Source organism: Bos javanicus, chromosome 10, assembly GCF_032452875.1.
Source record: "Bos javanicus breed banteng chromosome 10, ARS-OSU_banteng_1.0, whole genome shotgun sequence".
NCBI classification, from domain to species: Eukaryota; Metazoa; Chordata; class Mammalia; order Artiodactyla; family Bovidae; genus Bos; species Bos javanicus.
Window position 1 is genome coordinate 15,606,177 of NC_083877.1, and position 15,039 is coordinate 15,621,215.

The window sequence follows — 15,039 nt, forward strand, 5'->3', positions numbered from 1 at the left end:
CAGTCTTTAATGAAGACTGCACACCAAGTCTTGAGTTGAGACCCAGAGTAGCCAAACTTCATCAGGTTACAGATCTTCTAAGAAAAACTATTTTATCAGGTAACCAACGTGAAGCTTCCTGCCCCCCACCCCCGCCCCCCAGCAGGTTATCTAGATGGCATCACCAATGGCATGTTGGACTCAAAAGAAGCCACCCCAAAAACAATTGTATAAAAAGATTTATTGAAATTTATCAATGACAAACAGACATAAAACTCAAAAGTTTGGCTCTTCTGAGGGGGAGGAAAACCGGTGCAGATGTTCTTTTATACAGATGAAACATGGGCTAGGAAGTCACGCGTCACTTGGAAAGCAATCCAGAAGAGGGACAGGAAAGCGAGCCTGTACATTCACTAGGAATTTGCAGTCACTTCAGATCTCCACTAGGTAAGAAAATACAATTTTGCGTTAAGTTTTTCCGTGCTCGGGTGTATGAAAAAAAAACCCAGCCGACATGCAGCAGTGTGTCCCGTGCCTAGGTCTGTAAAAATGGTCTAGGCCGAGCAGGACGCGCAGAAGAGTTCTCCTGTCATTTTGTAAAACAAAGTGTTCTAATATTTTACACAACAAGATAGGGAGAGTTTTGTTTTTTTATATCTTTGAAAGAGGTTGAAGTTTGAGGGTTTGCTTCTTCTCTTTTAATTAGAATTACTGAATCCATTTTACTCCTAAACTCTGAAGCCTGCTGTTTCCAGCTCTCTGGCTCATCACTCAAGAGTGACATCAGAGTCTTCTCAGGAGAGCAAAGCCCACCACCGTCTGAGAAGAGAGAAAGGGGATGGAAGACAGGGAAGGTCCCCAGACCAGGGCCAAGATTCGCCTTTAGGTCGCTATTTACAAGCCAAGGCGCTTGCTGCCTCTAGCAGGCCCAAGAAACGTGAAAATCATGGGATCCGGAACAAGAGGTAAGACACGGCTGGTGCTCAGCCCTCCTGGGCTTTGAGAAACCAAACTGAGGCCAGCCCTGGCCTTCCAATCAACTCAAGAGACTTGGGAAGTATCAGGAAATGTCAGAGATCTCCAAATTGTCCTCTCTGAGGGTAAGGAACAAACGTTCACGTGTGTGTACTCAGCTATTGCATTTACAGGGACAGAACCAGACACAAAGAAAAATTAGGGGAAAAAAATAAAGAGTGGCAGTAAAAATAGTATTTTATTCCACCCCCTCCCACCCTCCCTCCCCCCACAACCCCCAGTACACTTTTCCCCTCTCGTTCCCACAGCAACGTTACAATCAGAAAAAAATAAGTTTCAGGGGGCGGGATTTGGGGGGGTACGGGTAAAAACAGTCAAATCACAATAGGAATTTTTCAAAATAGGTTATTCCACTTAGTCATCGTCTTCTCCCTCATCTTCAGGTTCTCGTTTTCGCTTCTGACCCCTTTCTTCTTCTGGAAGAGTAAGGAAAAGGCATTCAGGTTAGACATGGATCTCACCTCTGACTCCGTCCACCCACCAGGAAAGCAGGGAGCCCAAGTCTAGGATGCTCTGCTGCCCCTGGCAAACTGAGGCCTGGTCCTCAGGGCCCAGCAATCTACCATGACCGAAGGGGTCAGCCTGCTACCCTCGGAGAGTAAAAAGGCTGCCATACCACCAAGCTCCTCTTCATCTTCCTCATCGTCTACTTCCCCGTCGTTATAACCTTCCTCATCCTCCTAGAAGAGAAGATGACATTGGATTTTAGGAACGCCCGGGCCTCGGGACATGGGGAAGAAGCCACTTTCCCTGATGCTGAGCTCAGAAAGGTGAGGGCCAGCCTCTCAGCAGCCCCAAGGCTTGGTCAGGTGAATCGAAAGCAGAGGTTCTTTTATATCCAGGACCACCTTTATGCCTCTGTAGAAAGCTTTGAACCTCTTTTCCAGGAAATACCCATATCACACACAGTACCTGCAAGAGCCGGGAGTTGGGGTGGATTCTGCGCCCAGGTTAAGAATTACTGACCTGAAGTCCTTGTAACTCAGGCAGCTCTGCAGCGTGCCCTCCCAGAGCAGTGAGTTCCCCCAGCGACTCTCCATCACATGAAGCAGGCCGGACTTTCATCTGCCCTCAATCTAGTTTTGGTTCACGGGAAAACCCCAATCCAGATTCCGTGGGTGAGTCCAGCCTTACCCTACCCAGCCCCTTCACTTCTTGCAAACTTGGATCACTCGGAGGAGAGGGAAAATGCAATATCCTCCCCTCTTCCCCGCCTCAAAGAAAATCACTTCCAGCTCCTTGAGATTCAACAAGCGGTGTGAATTCACACTCAACCCAGGACCACACTTTATGCTGCTCCTGGGGGTCCAGGCTAGTTGAATCTGCATGATACTGTTCCTGAGGCACCAGGCAACCCATTGTTTAAAAAGAACTTGGCAATAGACTTCTTTTTGTCAAGGGAATATCCTTTCATAATGTCACCAAATAGTTCCTTAATCAGTCTGTTTGCTAAGACTGTGTGTGTGTGTGTGTGTGTAATCTGCACATGGTTAATGAGATTACAGAAGAAGAAGGAAAAAAAAAACCCAAAAAACACTCCACCACTACCCAATCCCCAAACAGAAACCCTCTGCATTCTGGAGGCTCCTGTGACAGGAAGAGCAAGTCCATTAGCCAAAATGCCTTATTGCCCTGTCCTGGGGGGCGGGGCGCAGGGGCGGTGTGCTGTTTTGCTGTCTCTATTTTTAAAATACATAATATTCTTTAGCAGTGAACTCAGCAGCCTACACCTGGGCAGGAGAGACACCCAGCAGCACCTCTCGGGGGGAACCAAGCCTACGTCACCAGCTTTTCCTCTGACCCTGAGCTGCCTCTCCCCAGCATGAGGGACCAGCCAGGAGGTCCCACCTGAGAGGGCCTGTGTGGCCAATAGGTGTCCATTCCCTTGATGCGGAGAGACAGGAAGTTATGGGAGAAGGCAGGTACCTTGTCCGTGCTGTCACCATTTTAAACCTCTCTCCATCTAACTTTTGCAGTCAGATTTAGAAAGCTGAAAAGTCAGAGAAAATGACTCTGCTCTAGAAAGACTCAGAACATCCATCCAAGTACAAAACCAGGCACACAGAGCCAGGACCTTGAAGGGTGTGAAAGCCTAAAATAGTAAGTGGTCAAACACTCCCTGTCCTTAGGGATTTTACTTACAAATTATTTTATCCTCTTAACAATCCAGTGAGTTGCTCCCTATTTACAACCCAGCTATAAAATGACACCTATAAAGAAACGGGCTCAGAAGGTCAAGCAACTTGCCCAGGGACACACAGCTAGCAAGTGGTAGAAACGGGCTGCACCGTGTCACAGACACATCCCAGACCTCGCTAAATAAGAATGCCAGCCAGCGTGTCAGGATAACGGCACTTTATCCGCCGTGTGGGGGACCCTTGCCACCCTCTGATGTGGAATCCAGCAGTGTCTTATCCTATTACCCACCAGTCCAAGGCAGTCCTTGATTTTTCCCCAGCATACTGTAAGTGCTGAGTATCTAAATTAACACACAAACGCAAAAAGGTGGAAATGGGGATGTGGATTCTATAAGAACTGATTCTTACATGGAAACAAATGCCAGGCTGTCCCAGCAGAAGAGTCCCCTCCTTACTGGCCTCCAGAACCCCTTCTTTCTTTTCCAGGGCTGACTGCAAGGCTTGCCTTTCCCAAATCAGCCCAGTAACAGGCCCTAAAATGATTCAATACACACTCAGGGCTCCTGGCTGCTAAGGCCGATCAGTCAGGCAGTTAGTGGGACTGATTCAGACGCAGCAAAGCAAGTAAGGGGGGCTCCAAGACATGGTCCCCCAGCCCAGCCCAGCCTCTTACCTCTTCCTCTCCACTCACGTCCTCCTCTTCCCCTTCCTCCTCCTCCTCCTCGTCCTCCTCGTCTTCCACTACCTGAGCATCTTCATCATACTCTTCCTCTGCGAGCAGAAATGGGGACAAGAACAAGGGTGTGGTGAGCTGACCCCTCTTTCCCACAGTACAGGCCCCAGGTCGCTGGGCCTAGCGCAGGAGATGCACTCCTTGATGTAGGGGCCACGACTCCCACACCCACCCAGCTCACAGCCTGGATGCTTTAATGTGACTGAACACACCCTGAAGTCATCCAAAAAATAAGCATCCTAGAATGACCTCAAAGGTAAGCCCTCTTCCCAAGGATTCTGAAAAGGAAAGATCCCACATGGAGGCTAAGATGGCAGAGAAATGCCAGCTCAGGGAGCCAAGTTACAGGGCCCAGGAAAGCCAAGAAGTCAACTCATTCAGAGAGAGCATTGAGCCAAACTCTACGAGTCCCAGAGGGGAGAAGTGACTTGTTCAAGATCACACAAGGAGTCAGTTACAGAGCTGGGCTCAGAAGCCCAGTCTTAGGATTTTAGTCCTAAGACTTTTCTGTCCCAGCACAAGATGAAACAACTGGATGTCTGAATACCTAGTAAAATATTCCCACCTAAGAAGGGATAAGCACTCTCATCTGTGAAATATTCAGGCAAAGTCTCAACCCTCCAGTTCGGCCACAAAGCCCTGCACAGAAGTGGCACTGAGCTGGCAGTGTGGAGAGGAGATGAGACGGGAGGTCCCCCTTCCTTTTCCTTCTCTCCTTCCTGCAAGTCCCTGAGTCCTCACTGTGCCACTAGGGAGCCCACTGTGCTACCTACAACCTCCTCTGCTTCCAAGATCCCTGGGGCTCCTGAGTCCTCAACCCCCAGGTCCTGCCATGTGGTCCTATGGGTGGCAGCCACCAGGGGGCCCCACAGTCTCTCCAGCCATGACCTCATCTCCACCACTGGACCCTAAATGAAAAGAGGGGACCCTCACGCCTTGCCCCACCTTCCTCTATCTGCTCATCTCCTCCCTGTAAGCAAATCCTAGTGAGACATCGTAGGATCTCATTTTGGGGAGGACTCTGGAAAAGGGAAAAAACTGAAAGGAGGATTCAGATGTTTTTTTTTTTTGATGTGGACCAATTTTCAAGTCTTTTAATCTGTCACATCTTTTCTGTTTTGTTTTGGCTTTTTGGCTGCAAGGCATGTGGGATCTTAGTTCCCTGACCAGGGATGTCCCTCAGATGGCTTCTAAGGAGCTACCATGCAGTTGGAGAACCTCGGGTGTCTCTCTGGGCTCAGGTCCTTTTATTTAGGGGTGTCAACCAATGAGACAGACCATTGTTTGTCTACACAGTAAACAAAGCAGACGGCCTGCCCCCCTCCATAGCTCTAGAAAGAGGTCGACAGCTCTCAGGGACCAGCGACGCCCAGTCTGCCCCCCGTAAAACCCGGCCTGGCCTCTCACTGGCGCCACCCACCATCCTCGTCCTCTTCGTCGTCGTCCAGGCCCTCCACGTAGCCCTCGGCATCTGAGTCGGGGGCCTCCTTGTCGTCCCGGTCGTAGCCATCAAGATACGTGAGCTGCGGAAGGAGCTTGAACACGTTTTCTCGGTAGTCGTTTAGGTTGGTCACCTCACAATTGAAAAGGTCTAAGCTCTTGAGGTTTTCTAACTTTTTCTGCAAGGAAACAGCGAAGTCAGACAGTGAGCAGGATGAGGAGACCGGTGGGGGTGACGTGAGACAGCACGCAGAACTCACAGGTGAGGGGCAAACCCTGGTTTGGCTGCGCTTGGCTGTGTCACCCCTGGCTGGGGAGCCTCCTGTTCATCCATGTGAAAGATGGGCGGTTGGATCTGAGGATCTTCAAAGCCTCACCCAATGCCAACACTTCTATTCTGCAATTAAAGCCTCTGCCATAACACTGACAAGTTTGAAATTAACCCGGGGTTTTCTTGGTGCATAAGCCAAGAGCTCTGGAGCCTGCCCTGTGTCTAAGGAGCCAGAGAGGAACTGAAAAGGCCACAGGAATGCAAACTACCTCCTTCTGGGAATAATAATAATGGCAATTAATACTGCACTTTGTATTAACTCAGTTTATCCTCAACAGACTGATAAAGCAGAAATAATTATTAGTTCATTTTACAGAAGAGGAAGCAGAGGGCAGAGAACTGGGTTTTGATCAGGCAGTCCAACTTCAGACCTGTGTTCTTACACTCTGCAATACTGCCTGTCAAAAAGGACAAGAGAAAAACCAATGAAGGATCCAGATTTTGTCCACAGTACTTAATACCAATGGGTTTAACTGACGGGCTCTAGTCCATGTTACACTTGTTGGCAGCTGGATTCTGAGGCCCAGGAAGTGAAAGGGTCACACAGCTAGCAAGAAATTGCTACATCTTTCCAGTTCCCTCATCTTCCAGGAGGAGGTATCCCACCTCAGGCCAAGTCCCTGTTCCAGTGGGGCCAGGCCTAACTGGTGATTAAAGCTACTGTCCCTCAAGGTCAATGTCAGGAACAAGGTCATTCTCTTGAGATTGGTCATTTTTAGCAGAAGGTGAAGGGTAGAGAGGAAGTCTGGGCTGTGGGCTGGGTGGGTGAGGCCCGCCTCTCCCAACCAAAGGCGGTTCCCCACTGTCAGGGGTGAGAGAAACACAATAATCACACTGATAACCAGGGAAGAAATCACAAAACACGAGTATTCTAGGCCAAAGGAACACTGTGTGTGTGCACGCGTGTGTACACAGTCTCCATAACTTGCCTCCCAAAACACACATATACAGAACTTCAAAGATTTTTTTTCAGTTTATAATAAAATTATGAAATTGAGGTTTCTAGCTAGATAAATAGAATTGCTTTCTCCTAGGAGATCAGAAGAAGTCCTAAAATAAAGTTCTATGGGAAATCTATTCTAGTAGCTGACCACATGCCACAGATGGGCAGGTAAAGCCCGAGTTTGGAGGAGAAATGCCAGCCTCCCATTCTGCTACACGGGCACATCAACCAGCCCCTCAAGTGTCCACAAATTGCGAGGAATGCTTTTTGGACAAGAACCCAAACTGAGAGATACCCCAACTGGTACCCTCTATACCCAGAAAAGGGAAAGGTGCAAACTTGGCCAAATATCCTTATGGCCCTCTCCTGATTCTAAGGGGACAACTTATGAAGTAATTCTTATGTATATATTTATGCTAGGTGTCAGTTTAATGCAGTAGTATTTCTATACTTCAACAAATAGAAATCAATGATTAGTTGATTTCCTTAAACTCAAGTGAATACAGTCATTCGGATATGGGTAACACAGAAATCGGAAAAGGTGATGGCACCCCACTCCAGTACTCTAGCCTGGAAAATCCCATGGATGGAGGAGCTTGGTGGGCTGCAGTCCATGGGGTCACGAAGAGTCGGATATGACTGAGCAACTTCACTTTCACTTTTCACTTTCATGCATTGGAGAAGGAAATGGCAACCCACTCCAGTGTTCTTGCCTGGAGAATCCCAGGGACGGCAGAGCCTGGTGGGCTGCTATCTATGGGGTCACACAGAGTCGGACACAACTGAAGCAACTTAGCAGGAGCAACACAGAAATTGCTATTCTGACCATGACCTGCCCTTTTCTAGCGAGTGTATTGTGAAGTCTGGGTGTGCTCAGCTCTATGTGGACAAGCAAAGGAGGACATACTGCCCAGGTCTTTGAGTCCGTGGTCACCATCATAGCCAGGACTGCTGACCAGGGTCACTCTTCTCTATACCCTTTGGAGAAGTGCATGGGGCTCCTGTACCACATAGCTTTCTGTCATCCCATGGGACCCGCATCAGGACTGACCCACCTTCAGAGGCACCAGCCTCTGGGCAGTGACCCAAGGAGAAAATAGGCAGCGACCTTCAGGGTCAGCTGAGTTCCTGGATGGCTCCTCTCTCCCCAGTGAAAGGCACAAGCCAGGTTCTAAGCCTAAAGAAATGACAGCTCGGGTTTCCGAAGCTGAGTGGAAACTCTAAGAGGAAAAGCACTAGGACCAGAAATTGAGACCCGGGTCCTACGGCCCCCTTCAGCCTCTTGGTCAAGCTCTCTGAACTTCTCGAGGCCTCAGTTTCTCTATAGAAGCTCAATTCTATCTCATAGCACATAATTAAACACAAAAGGCGTGTCATACAAATGCAAAAGTAGCATTCCCTGGTATCAACCCCTCCCATCCCAGAGGAGAGGGGAGGCCCCGATGACTCACCAGTGGCTCTATTGTGCTGAGGTCTTTAATTTTGTTGCCACTTAAATTTAGATGCGTGAGGTTCGGACACTTTTCTGCCAATACTTCCAGGCCCCCTGAGATTCTGTTATCACTTAGTTCAAGCTAAACAAGGCAGGGAGAGAAAAAGCAGAAACGACTCTTACAATGAAGGCTCTGGGCTCAGGCGTTCATTTCCTTGCAGATGGGCCAGGAAGGGAGTCGGCTCAGGGAAGGGGCAGGTGTGCTGGGGCTCGCCCTGGCCCCCCTGCAGTTATGCTCCTTCAACTTGGAGAAATGACCCGGTCCTCCTCCCCAGCCCAGTTCCCGAGCACACCTGCGCCTCCGCTCTATTTACCTTCTTAAGTTTGTTTAACTTTGGTAAGTTTGCGACTGAGGTGAGGCCGACGTTGATTGTACTCAAGAACTCCAGTTCTTCAAATTCATCTGTGAGGCCTTCGATTTTGCCTTCGTTCGACCGACAGTTGTCCAGGACGAGTTCTTTCACCTGGGAAGGGAAGGAGGTTGTGAATCAACCGGGGTGAGGAATGGGGGTTGAGGCCAGGGATGGGGGGAGGACAGGAGGCAGACTGGGAAGCCTCGCAGCGCCAGCGCCCACCCTGATCTTTCTCTGCTTTTAGCAACACTGAGGCGGGGTGGGGAGAGGTGCTGGGGTGACTGGAGCTGCAGAACCAGGGGGCCCTTCTGGACAGGCGTCTTGGCTGGACTGGAGAAGACAAATCCAATAATCCCACTGCTGACAGCAAGACTGGGAGTTTCTTTCCAACCCTGCTGCCGCCCCTCAGCCCCCAGGCTCCCCCTGCACCAGCCACAATGCTGTTAGGGAACCTCCGGGCCTTGCCATTCCTTCTGAGCCCCTCACCCCAGGGTCCGCCATGGTCCCGGCCTGACCACCTTCCTGAGGCCCCCTACCTACTACTCTCCCTCCTCAGTCTCCACCGTCCTTTTACCTCTGAGTCTGTGACCCACTGCATGCGGATGGGTCCCGGGATGTACCTGAACCCAATCCTCCACCACAGTCAGAGCCAGCCCACCCAGCCTGGCAGTCATCACCTGGTCACCGGCTTGGCCTGCCCCACAGTAAGGGCTGCAGACCAGGGACCCCTCCAACTCTCCACTCTACAGAATGGAGACCAGTGCTGTCGAACAGAACTTCCTATGGCGATGGAAACCCATCCAGGAGAGGAGCCACTAGTCATATGTGGCCGGTAAGGTGAGACTGAGGAGCTAAGCTTTAAATTTTATTCAGCTTTAATCAAAGTGCAAAGAGATACATGAAAGTTACCGTACAGAATACCACAGCTCTAGATTTTGCTCTTCAGGTCCTGAGAGCCGACGCGGAAGGAAAATGGACATCCACAAGCCCAGGATGAACCCACATAGAAATGCTGGGCTTGGCAATGTCCAGAAGTTGGTCTTTGGAGACACCTCTGCGGCCCTGCAGGCTTCCTGCCTCCCTGGAGGTGGTTCTGCCCCGTTAAGAGACCTTAGATCTCCTCTTTTGGCCCTAAGCCCTTTATTTCGAATGAGGGAGAAAGAACTGATAAAGAGCTACCATCTCACTGGGTTGTTAAAAGGCAGATTTGGCTACAAGAGAGGGTCCAGGCTCCAGCACAGATGGTAGGGAGACGGGCTGAGGAAGAGTCATCAGCTCTCAGGCCTGCCATGACCCAGGGGTGTCAGCAAGGGATGCCAGGGTGCCTGGCCTGCCACCAGATGCCCAGAGCTTTCCACTCCTGTCCTGAGTGGACAGGGGGCTGCTCCCCAGCCTTCCATGGATGGCGGGAGCCTTAAAGGTGATCCCTCCTGGCTTCATCTGGTGCTTGACACTGCATCCCCACTTGCCTGATCTCTGCTGCTGCTGCTGCTGCTAAGTCGCTTCCGTCATGTCTGACTCTTAGCGACCCCTTGGACTCGGGCTCCTCTGTCCGTGGGATTTTCCGGCAAGGGGTTCCACTGCCTTCTCCAGCCTGATCTCTGCAGCCTCCAGGAAATGTGTACTGATGTTGCCTGGATCTGATGCTCCCTGGGACTTCCAACCCTAGTTTGGATTTCACACCAATGGGTCACTCGGACCAGGCCTGTCCTGTTGACAGCAGTCCTGCATTATCATTCCTGCCCCTCACAGCCTTTTTTCCTCCTGGATAAGTGAGCAAGGCCTGTCCTAACCAGTCACTGTCCAGGGCTGCTCCCCACCTCTGAGCAGGTCCATCTGCCCAGGGTGACTGTCTGCCACAGTGGTCCTCTTCCTCGGGCATCACTGGACGTATGTCCACGTGGGAGAAGAGAATCCACAGCAAGCTGCTGCGCCTCTCCCTCAGCCTGCCCTTGAAAGAGGTCAGACTAGGAGAGCTCAGGGCCTGTTTGGGCCACAGTGCCCTGCAGGTGCCCTGCTGTCTTCTTCCCTGGTGGAGAGAGGTGGCCTGCTCAACTCAGGACAGCAACAATTTGGCAGGAGGGGTGAAGCCAGGTGCAGCAGCTCCTATCCAGAGCCAGCAAGCTCTCAGCCAGGCACCGGTGCCAAGGCTCACCTTTCCCTTGCATCTGAGACAGGGGAAGTTAAGTCCTTTCCCACTCTTCAGGGGAGGACAGATATCCAGGTCAAGCCCCCTTCTCAAGGTCACCGGCAAGAGACTGGGAGTAAACCCCGTGAGGCCTTCTGCCCTAGGGCAGGAGGTCAGTGCAGAGCCAGGAAGCCAGGCCTTTGGGGAGCAGTGGCGGGAGATCACCTGTCCTGAGGAGGGAGCGCCACCTCCTTCGTGGGCAGTTCTATCTGGGGTCACACAGCTAGGCTCCTTCAGTCACTCCTTTCCTTGGAAGGCCCTGGGAATTCTTTAAGTTCCATTACGGAAAGACAAATATGAGGAGGGTTTCCAGTCCACCTTCAAAGATTTCAGACATGTGGTTCTCTAGATGGGTCAGGGCTTCTATTCCTGTGGCCATCAGCCAAGGAGGAGGCCTCAGTAAGAGGGGGCCAGGAGGTGGTGCTGCAGAGTCAAGGGAATTCCTCCCGGAAGTCTGCCTCTTTCCCAGAACAGCTCAGTGCTGCCTGGGAATTCTCCAGATAGACCCAAGGTTCCAGTCCCAGCACCACGCCCAAAAGGGTGGCCATTCTTCTTGGGGACAATATGCAAGACACCACTACTAACAACGATTGTTTCTTTATTAACAACAATCAAGGGCTCTTTCCTGAGCCCTCAGCAGGCACTCTCTTTGCAGGCACTGTCTCATTTGATCCTCATAATCGCCTCATGGGGTGCTCCTGGGGTGCTATCCTATTGTACAGCCACACATCAGAACCACTGATCCTAAAGCTGTAGGAACAGGCCCTGATGGTTAGTGTTGCCACAGACGAGGAGGGTTTCCTTGCTGTTCCCAAGCAGGGCACAGGTTCTCCCAGACCCCCAAATTCAATCCTACAAACTACCCTGACTGCACTAAACCCCCTTCAGCCCCTTTTCTAGCTGTTCCACTGGCGGGTTGGGGGCTACTCCCAGAAGTCCCCACCCTGGTTACACTTCTTTGGTAACCAAAACACAAAACCTAACCCAGCCCCCATTCCAATGACACTGCAGTCAGGAGCAACGATCTGGACAAAGGCTGGGGGCCTGAGACCCTGTTCCTCCCCAAGGAGCAAAAGGCTGCTTCCTGTCACTCAGGAGGGAGAGCCTGTGGTATATGGAAGGCCAGGTGGCTGCTCCAGGTCTGTGGGGACTTTGGGATCCCCATGGTTTCTGCATTTCCTTCCTGGCCGGGTTTCAAGCACAGTTTGGGGAGAGATCAAAGAGGGCGGGGTAGGTGGGCTGAGGCTTACACCCTGAGGTTGCTGATATTACCAGAAAGCCCAAACCACGGGGGAAACCCACAGTTTCTTTGTGGGGTGATGAGTCACATCGGGGATGGCAGGTAAGCAGACTGTGATGTGTCTGTAATGGACCAAACAGGAAAAAACAAAAGGTCCAGTCCAACAGCTGACCTGTCGAAGGCATGGCATCCAGCCCAGTTCCACCTGCCTCCATGCAGGGCTGCGCTTTCTTACAGCTCCAGGGCGTGTTTCAAAACGTCCAACCCACCCCAAGCTTCCTTAAATTGACTCTTAGAAATCCTGCCGCAATTCCAACCCACTTCCTCCCGTCTCTCCTAGTGCTGCTGCTGCAAACCCTTCCTCCATGTGAAGAGAACATCCTTGTTACATCCAGGGTGTGTTCTGCTTAAAACAGAAAAAAAAAAGTAAGGCCCATTCCCCCCTGCCAAACCCTGGGTGTGAGCTAAGCGCAAAGTTAAAATTAAACTGAAAATTTGTACTTTGGGTTTAAACTCTCTCCCAATCCCACTGGCCGTTTAAAAATACCAAAATGTGGTTACTCTCTCTAGAACCAAGGACTGGACTTACTCTGCTTCTATCGGGAGCTTTTCAGTCACCCCAGTGACAACCCTCCACAGGAGCCTTTGGCTCATTCCTCAAGTGTTAACACCTAAGAGGTGTCTGCATATTCATACTCGGGCCCCCTTGGAGATGTCAGTAGGGAGGCACTGAAGGTTCCTAAGAAATCAGACTGCCCGGCTCCGCATTTCCTGAAAAACACGTCCCCAAAGCAAGATGTGACAGTCATTTCTCACCAAGCGGAGCTGAACTGTCCGTGATAAACACGAACACATTATTACTCTAAGGAAGAACCCGTTGCTTGTTTCAAAACTGTGAAATCTTGTCTTCACACATCTCTCAAATTTGACCATTCCTCTCTACTGCCAGCAACATGGTCCTGTTCACGGTAGTCTAAGTCACTCTAGGTCTGATTCTGCTTCCAAATGGGGTCTCTGTGACAGCAGGAATGCTAGACTACTGGGCAAAGACCTCCACACGGAGACCCGGCCCAGGTTGCTGAACGACCCTGACTCTATCCCCGAGGTCTCAGGCTCTGCCTTGCAGAAAAGGGACAATGATATCTGTTTAGCCTATAAAGCACAAACTCTGGCCTAGAAAACATTCTTGGCTTCCCGCCGCCTCCGGGAAAAAAAATCAAGGTTCTAAACTGACCTAAGGAAGCCTTTTACTCTCAACCTCAGCCAACTTCCTCCAATCTCATTGCCCCCCACCCCACCTCTCACCCTTGCCTTCAGACCGAGTTAAGCACCCCTCCCCAGGAAACCTTCATCACCCAGCTCTGAGCATCCCAGGGCACCGAGGGCAGCTGCCACATGAATCATTTAATCGTGTATTAAGCATCCGATCCTCCTAGAGGTCAGGGACTGTCCTTCTCTGTAATCAGCCTAGCAGGGAGCGGACAGCCAAGCAACTGCTTAACAAATGTCCTGTTTATCGTGCTGGCCACAGCACTAGGTGCTGGGCATGCAAAGGGAGACAAACCATCGTGAAATTAACAGTGCAACTGGTCTGACACAGGTTGAATAAGCCCTCCCTTTTAGAAACAATAACAACGTGTTTTGGTGTGTCTTGTGTCCGCCAGGCAAGCCCTGTGAGGAGCGCGGTCAACACCGCACCCTCTCTTGACCTGGCCCAGTGCTCTGCATGCAGGTTCTCTTGCCCGTTAAGAAACCCCCTCTCTCCACCCAGCAAGCTCCTGTGACACTGTCCATCTAAGCAGCGGAGGGGACGTGGAGCCAGTAACGATCCACAGCTGGGGTCCCTGCCAGCAGGAGGTGTGGTGGCAGGCTAGGAGACAGACGGCCGGTAAACAACTCCAGTCCAGTGTGCCAGGTAGCAGGCCCGAGGCTGGAACAGGGTGCATGCTTCACATGCCTCTGCCCGGAGAGGACGGGCACGCTAAGCATAGGCAGGAGGGACCCAGCAAGACCAAGAATCAGGACGCACTCTAGCAACGCCAGGGCTGGCCAGATAATCTGCAGGGCCCAGTGCAAAATGAAACTGGAAGACCCTTGCTCAAAAACTGTTAAGAATCCCCAGACCTTCCAGGCGTGGGGCCTGGGTGGTCACATGGCCACATGCCTGTGAAGCTGGCCTGGATTTAAATGGACAGCTTGGGCCTAAAGCAAAGCCCTCTGAAGGCTAGAACCAGAGAGAAGGAAGCTCAAGAGGGGACTGCTCTTTATTTTTCCAGCATTTCCCGAGGCAACATAGAGAGGTGGACAGAAGGCAGGCTCTGGAGGCAGACCGACCTGGTTCAAGTCCAAATTTCCCATCGCAAGCTCATCACCTCACTTCTGAGCTTCTGTTTCCTCCAACGACAATAGTGCCATCACCTGGGGTTGGATTAGATGAAACAATGCACGGAAAGCACCCCCAGCTTGGAAAAAGCCACCTGCCTTCTCCTTGACCCACAGCCACCTTCACTGCTGTGTCCATGGTCAAGGGACAGAATGGGCGTCAAGGCAGGCCCGCAGCTCTGAGTTGCCTCTGCTGCCCGCAGGGCCCTTTCATGGAACGAAGGCCTCCCCATGTTCTAGAGAGCCAAGAATGGTGTGCCTCAAAGACGCGCCTCTGGATTTTACAGCTACACCTTGTTCCTTTAGTCTTTCCCACTCACCTCCAAGTCTGATCTTTTCTTTCTCCAAATGGGCATGCAACAAATATTTGTAGCTTTGGTTTCAACCTTGTCAGTCCCTGACCAATCTAGTTTTCAGGTCCCAGCCTTACAACAGAAGAAGACTTAAATCAGATTGACCCCGTGTTTTTTTGGTGCTCGTGGGTTTTAAATAGGTCAGCTTTTAAATGGGCCATCCCCTGTTGCAGATCCCATTTCTAGCTCGAAGGCCAACCTAAGACACCAAGGCAGCAGGGAAAGGGGCTTCTTCCCAGAGGTGTTCCATAGGAATGACAGATGATTGTGGTTTTGTCCTTTTAACCATAAAATCTCTAGTTTTGCTTAACAATCAGTGTGGCAAAACCTGCAAAAATCAGTCATGTTCCATGGGGGAAACGTCAGGCTCTGGGGGAAAAGTTGGACATTGATTTCAAAAGCTTAGAAAGGCCTTCAGGATCATCTAGGTCA

At 51.0% G+C, this 15,039-nt stretch overlaps 1 protein-coding gene across 3 annotated transcripts in view; it reads right to left on the reverse strand.

Annotated features, from left to right (window-relative positions):
* Positions 1-203: 203 nt before the first annotated feature.
* The window catches only part of ANP32A (acidic nuclear phosphoprotein 32 family member A), a 38,682-nt gene continuing 23,846 nt past the window's right edge, over positions 204-15,039 (reverse strand). For 2 of the 3 annotated variants that reach the window (XM_061430192.1, XM_061430194.1), the window contains exons 2-7: positions 8,406-8,555; positions 8,051-8,173; positions 5,306-5,504; positions 3,826-3,923; positions 1,631-1,694; positions 204-1,430 (exon numbers count right to left, since the gene is read on the reverse strand). In XM_061430192.1, coding sequence (XP_061286176.1) covers positions 1,369-1,430; positions 1,631-1,694; positions 3,826-3,923; positions 5,306-5,504; positions 8,051-8,173; positions 8,406-8,555 — 696 coding nt within the window. In that variant the 3' untranslated portion in view covers positions 204-1,368. Of the gene's footprint in view, positions 1,431-1,630; positions 1,695-3,825; positions 3,924-5,305; positions 5,505-8,050; positions 8,174-8,405; positions 8,556-12,044; positions 13,141-15,039 lie in introns of those variants that run through there. The other variant, XM_061430193.1, reaches the window with a different exon arrangement.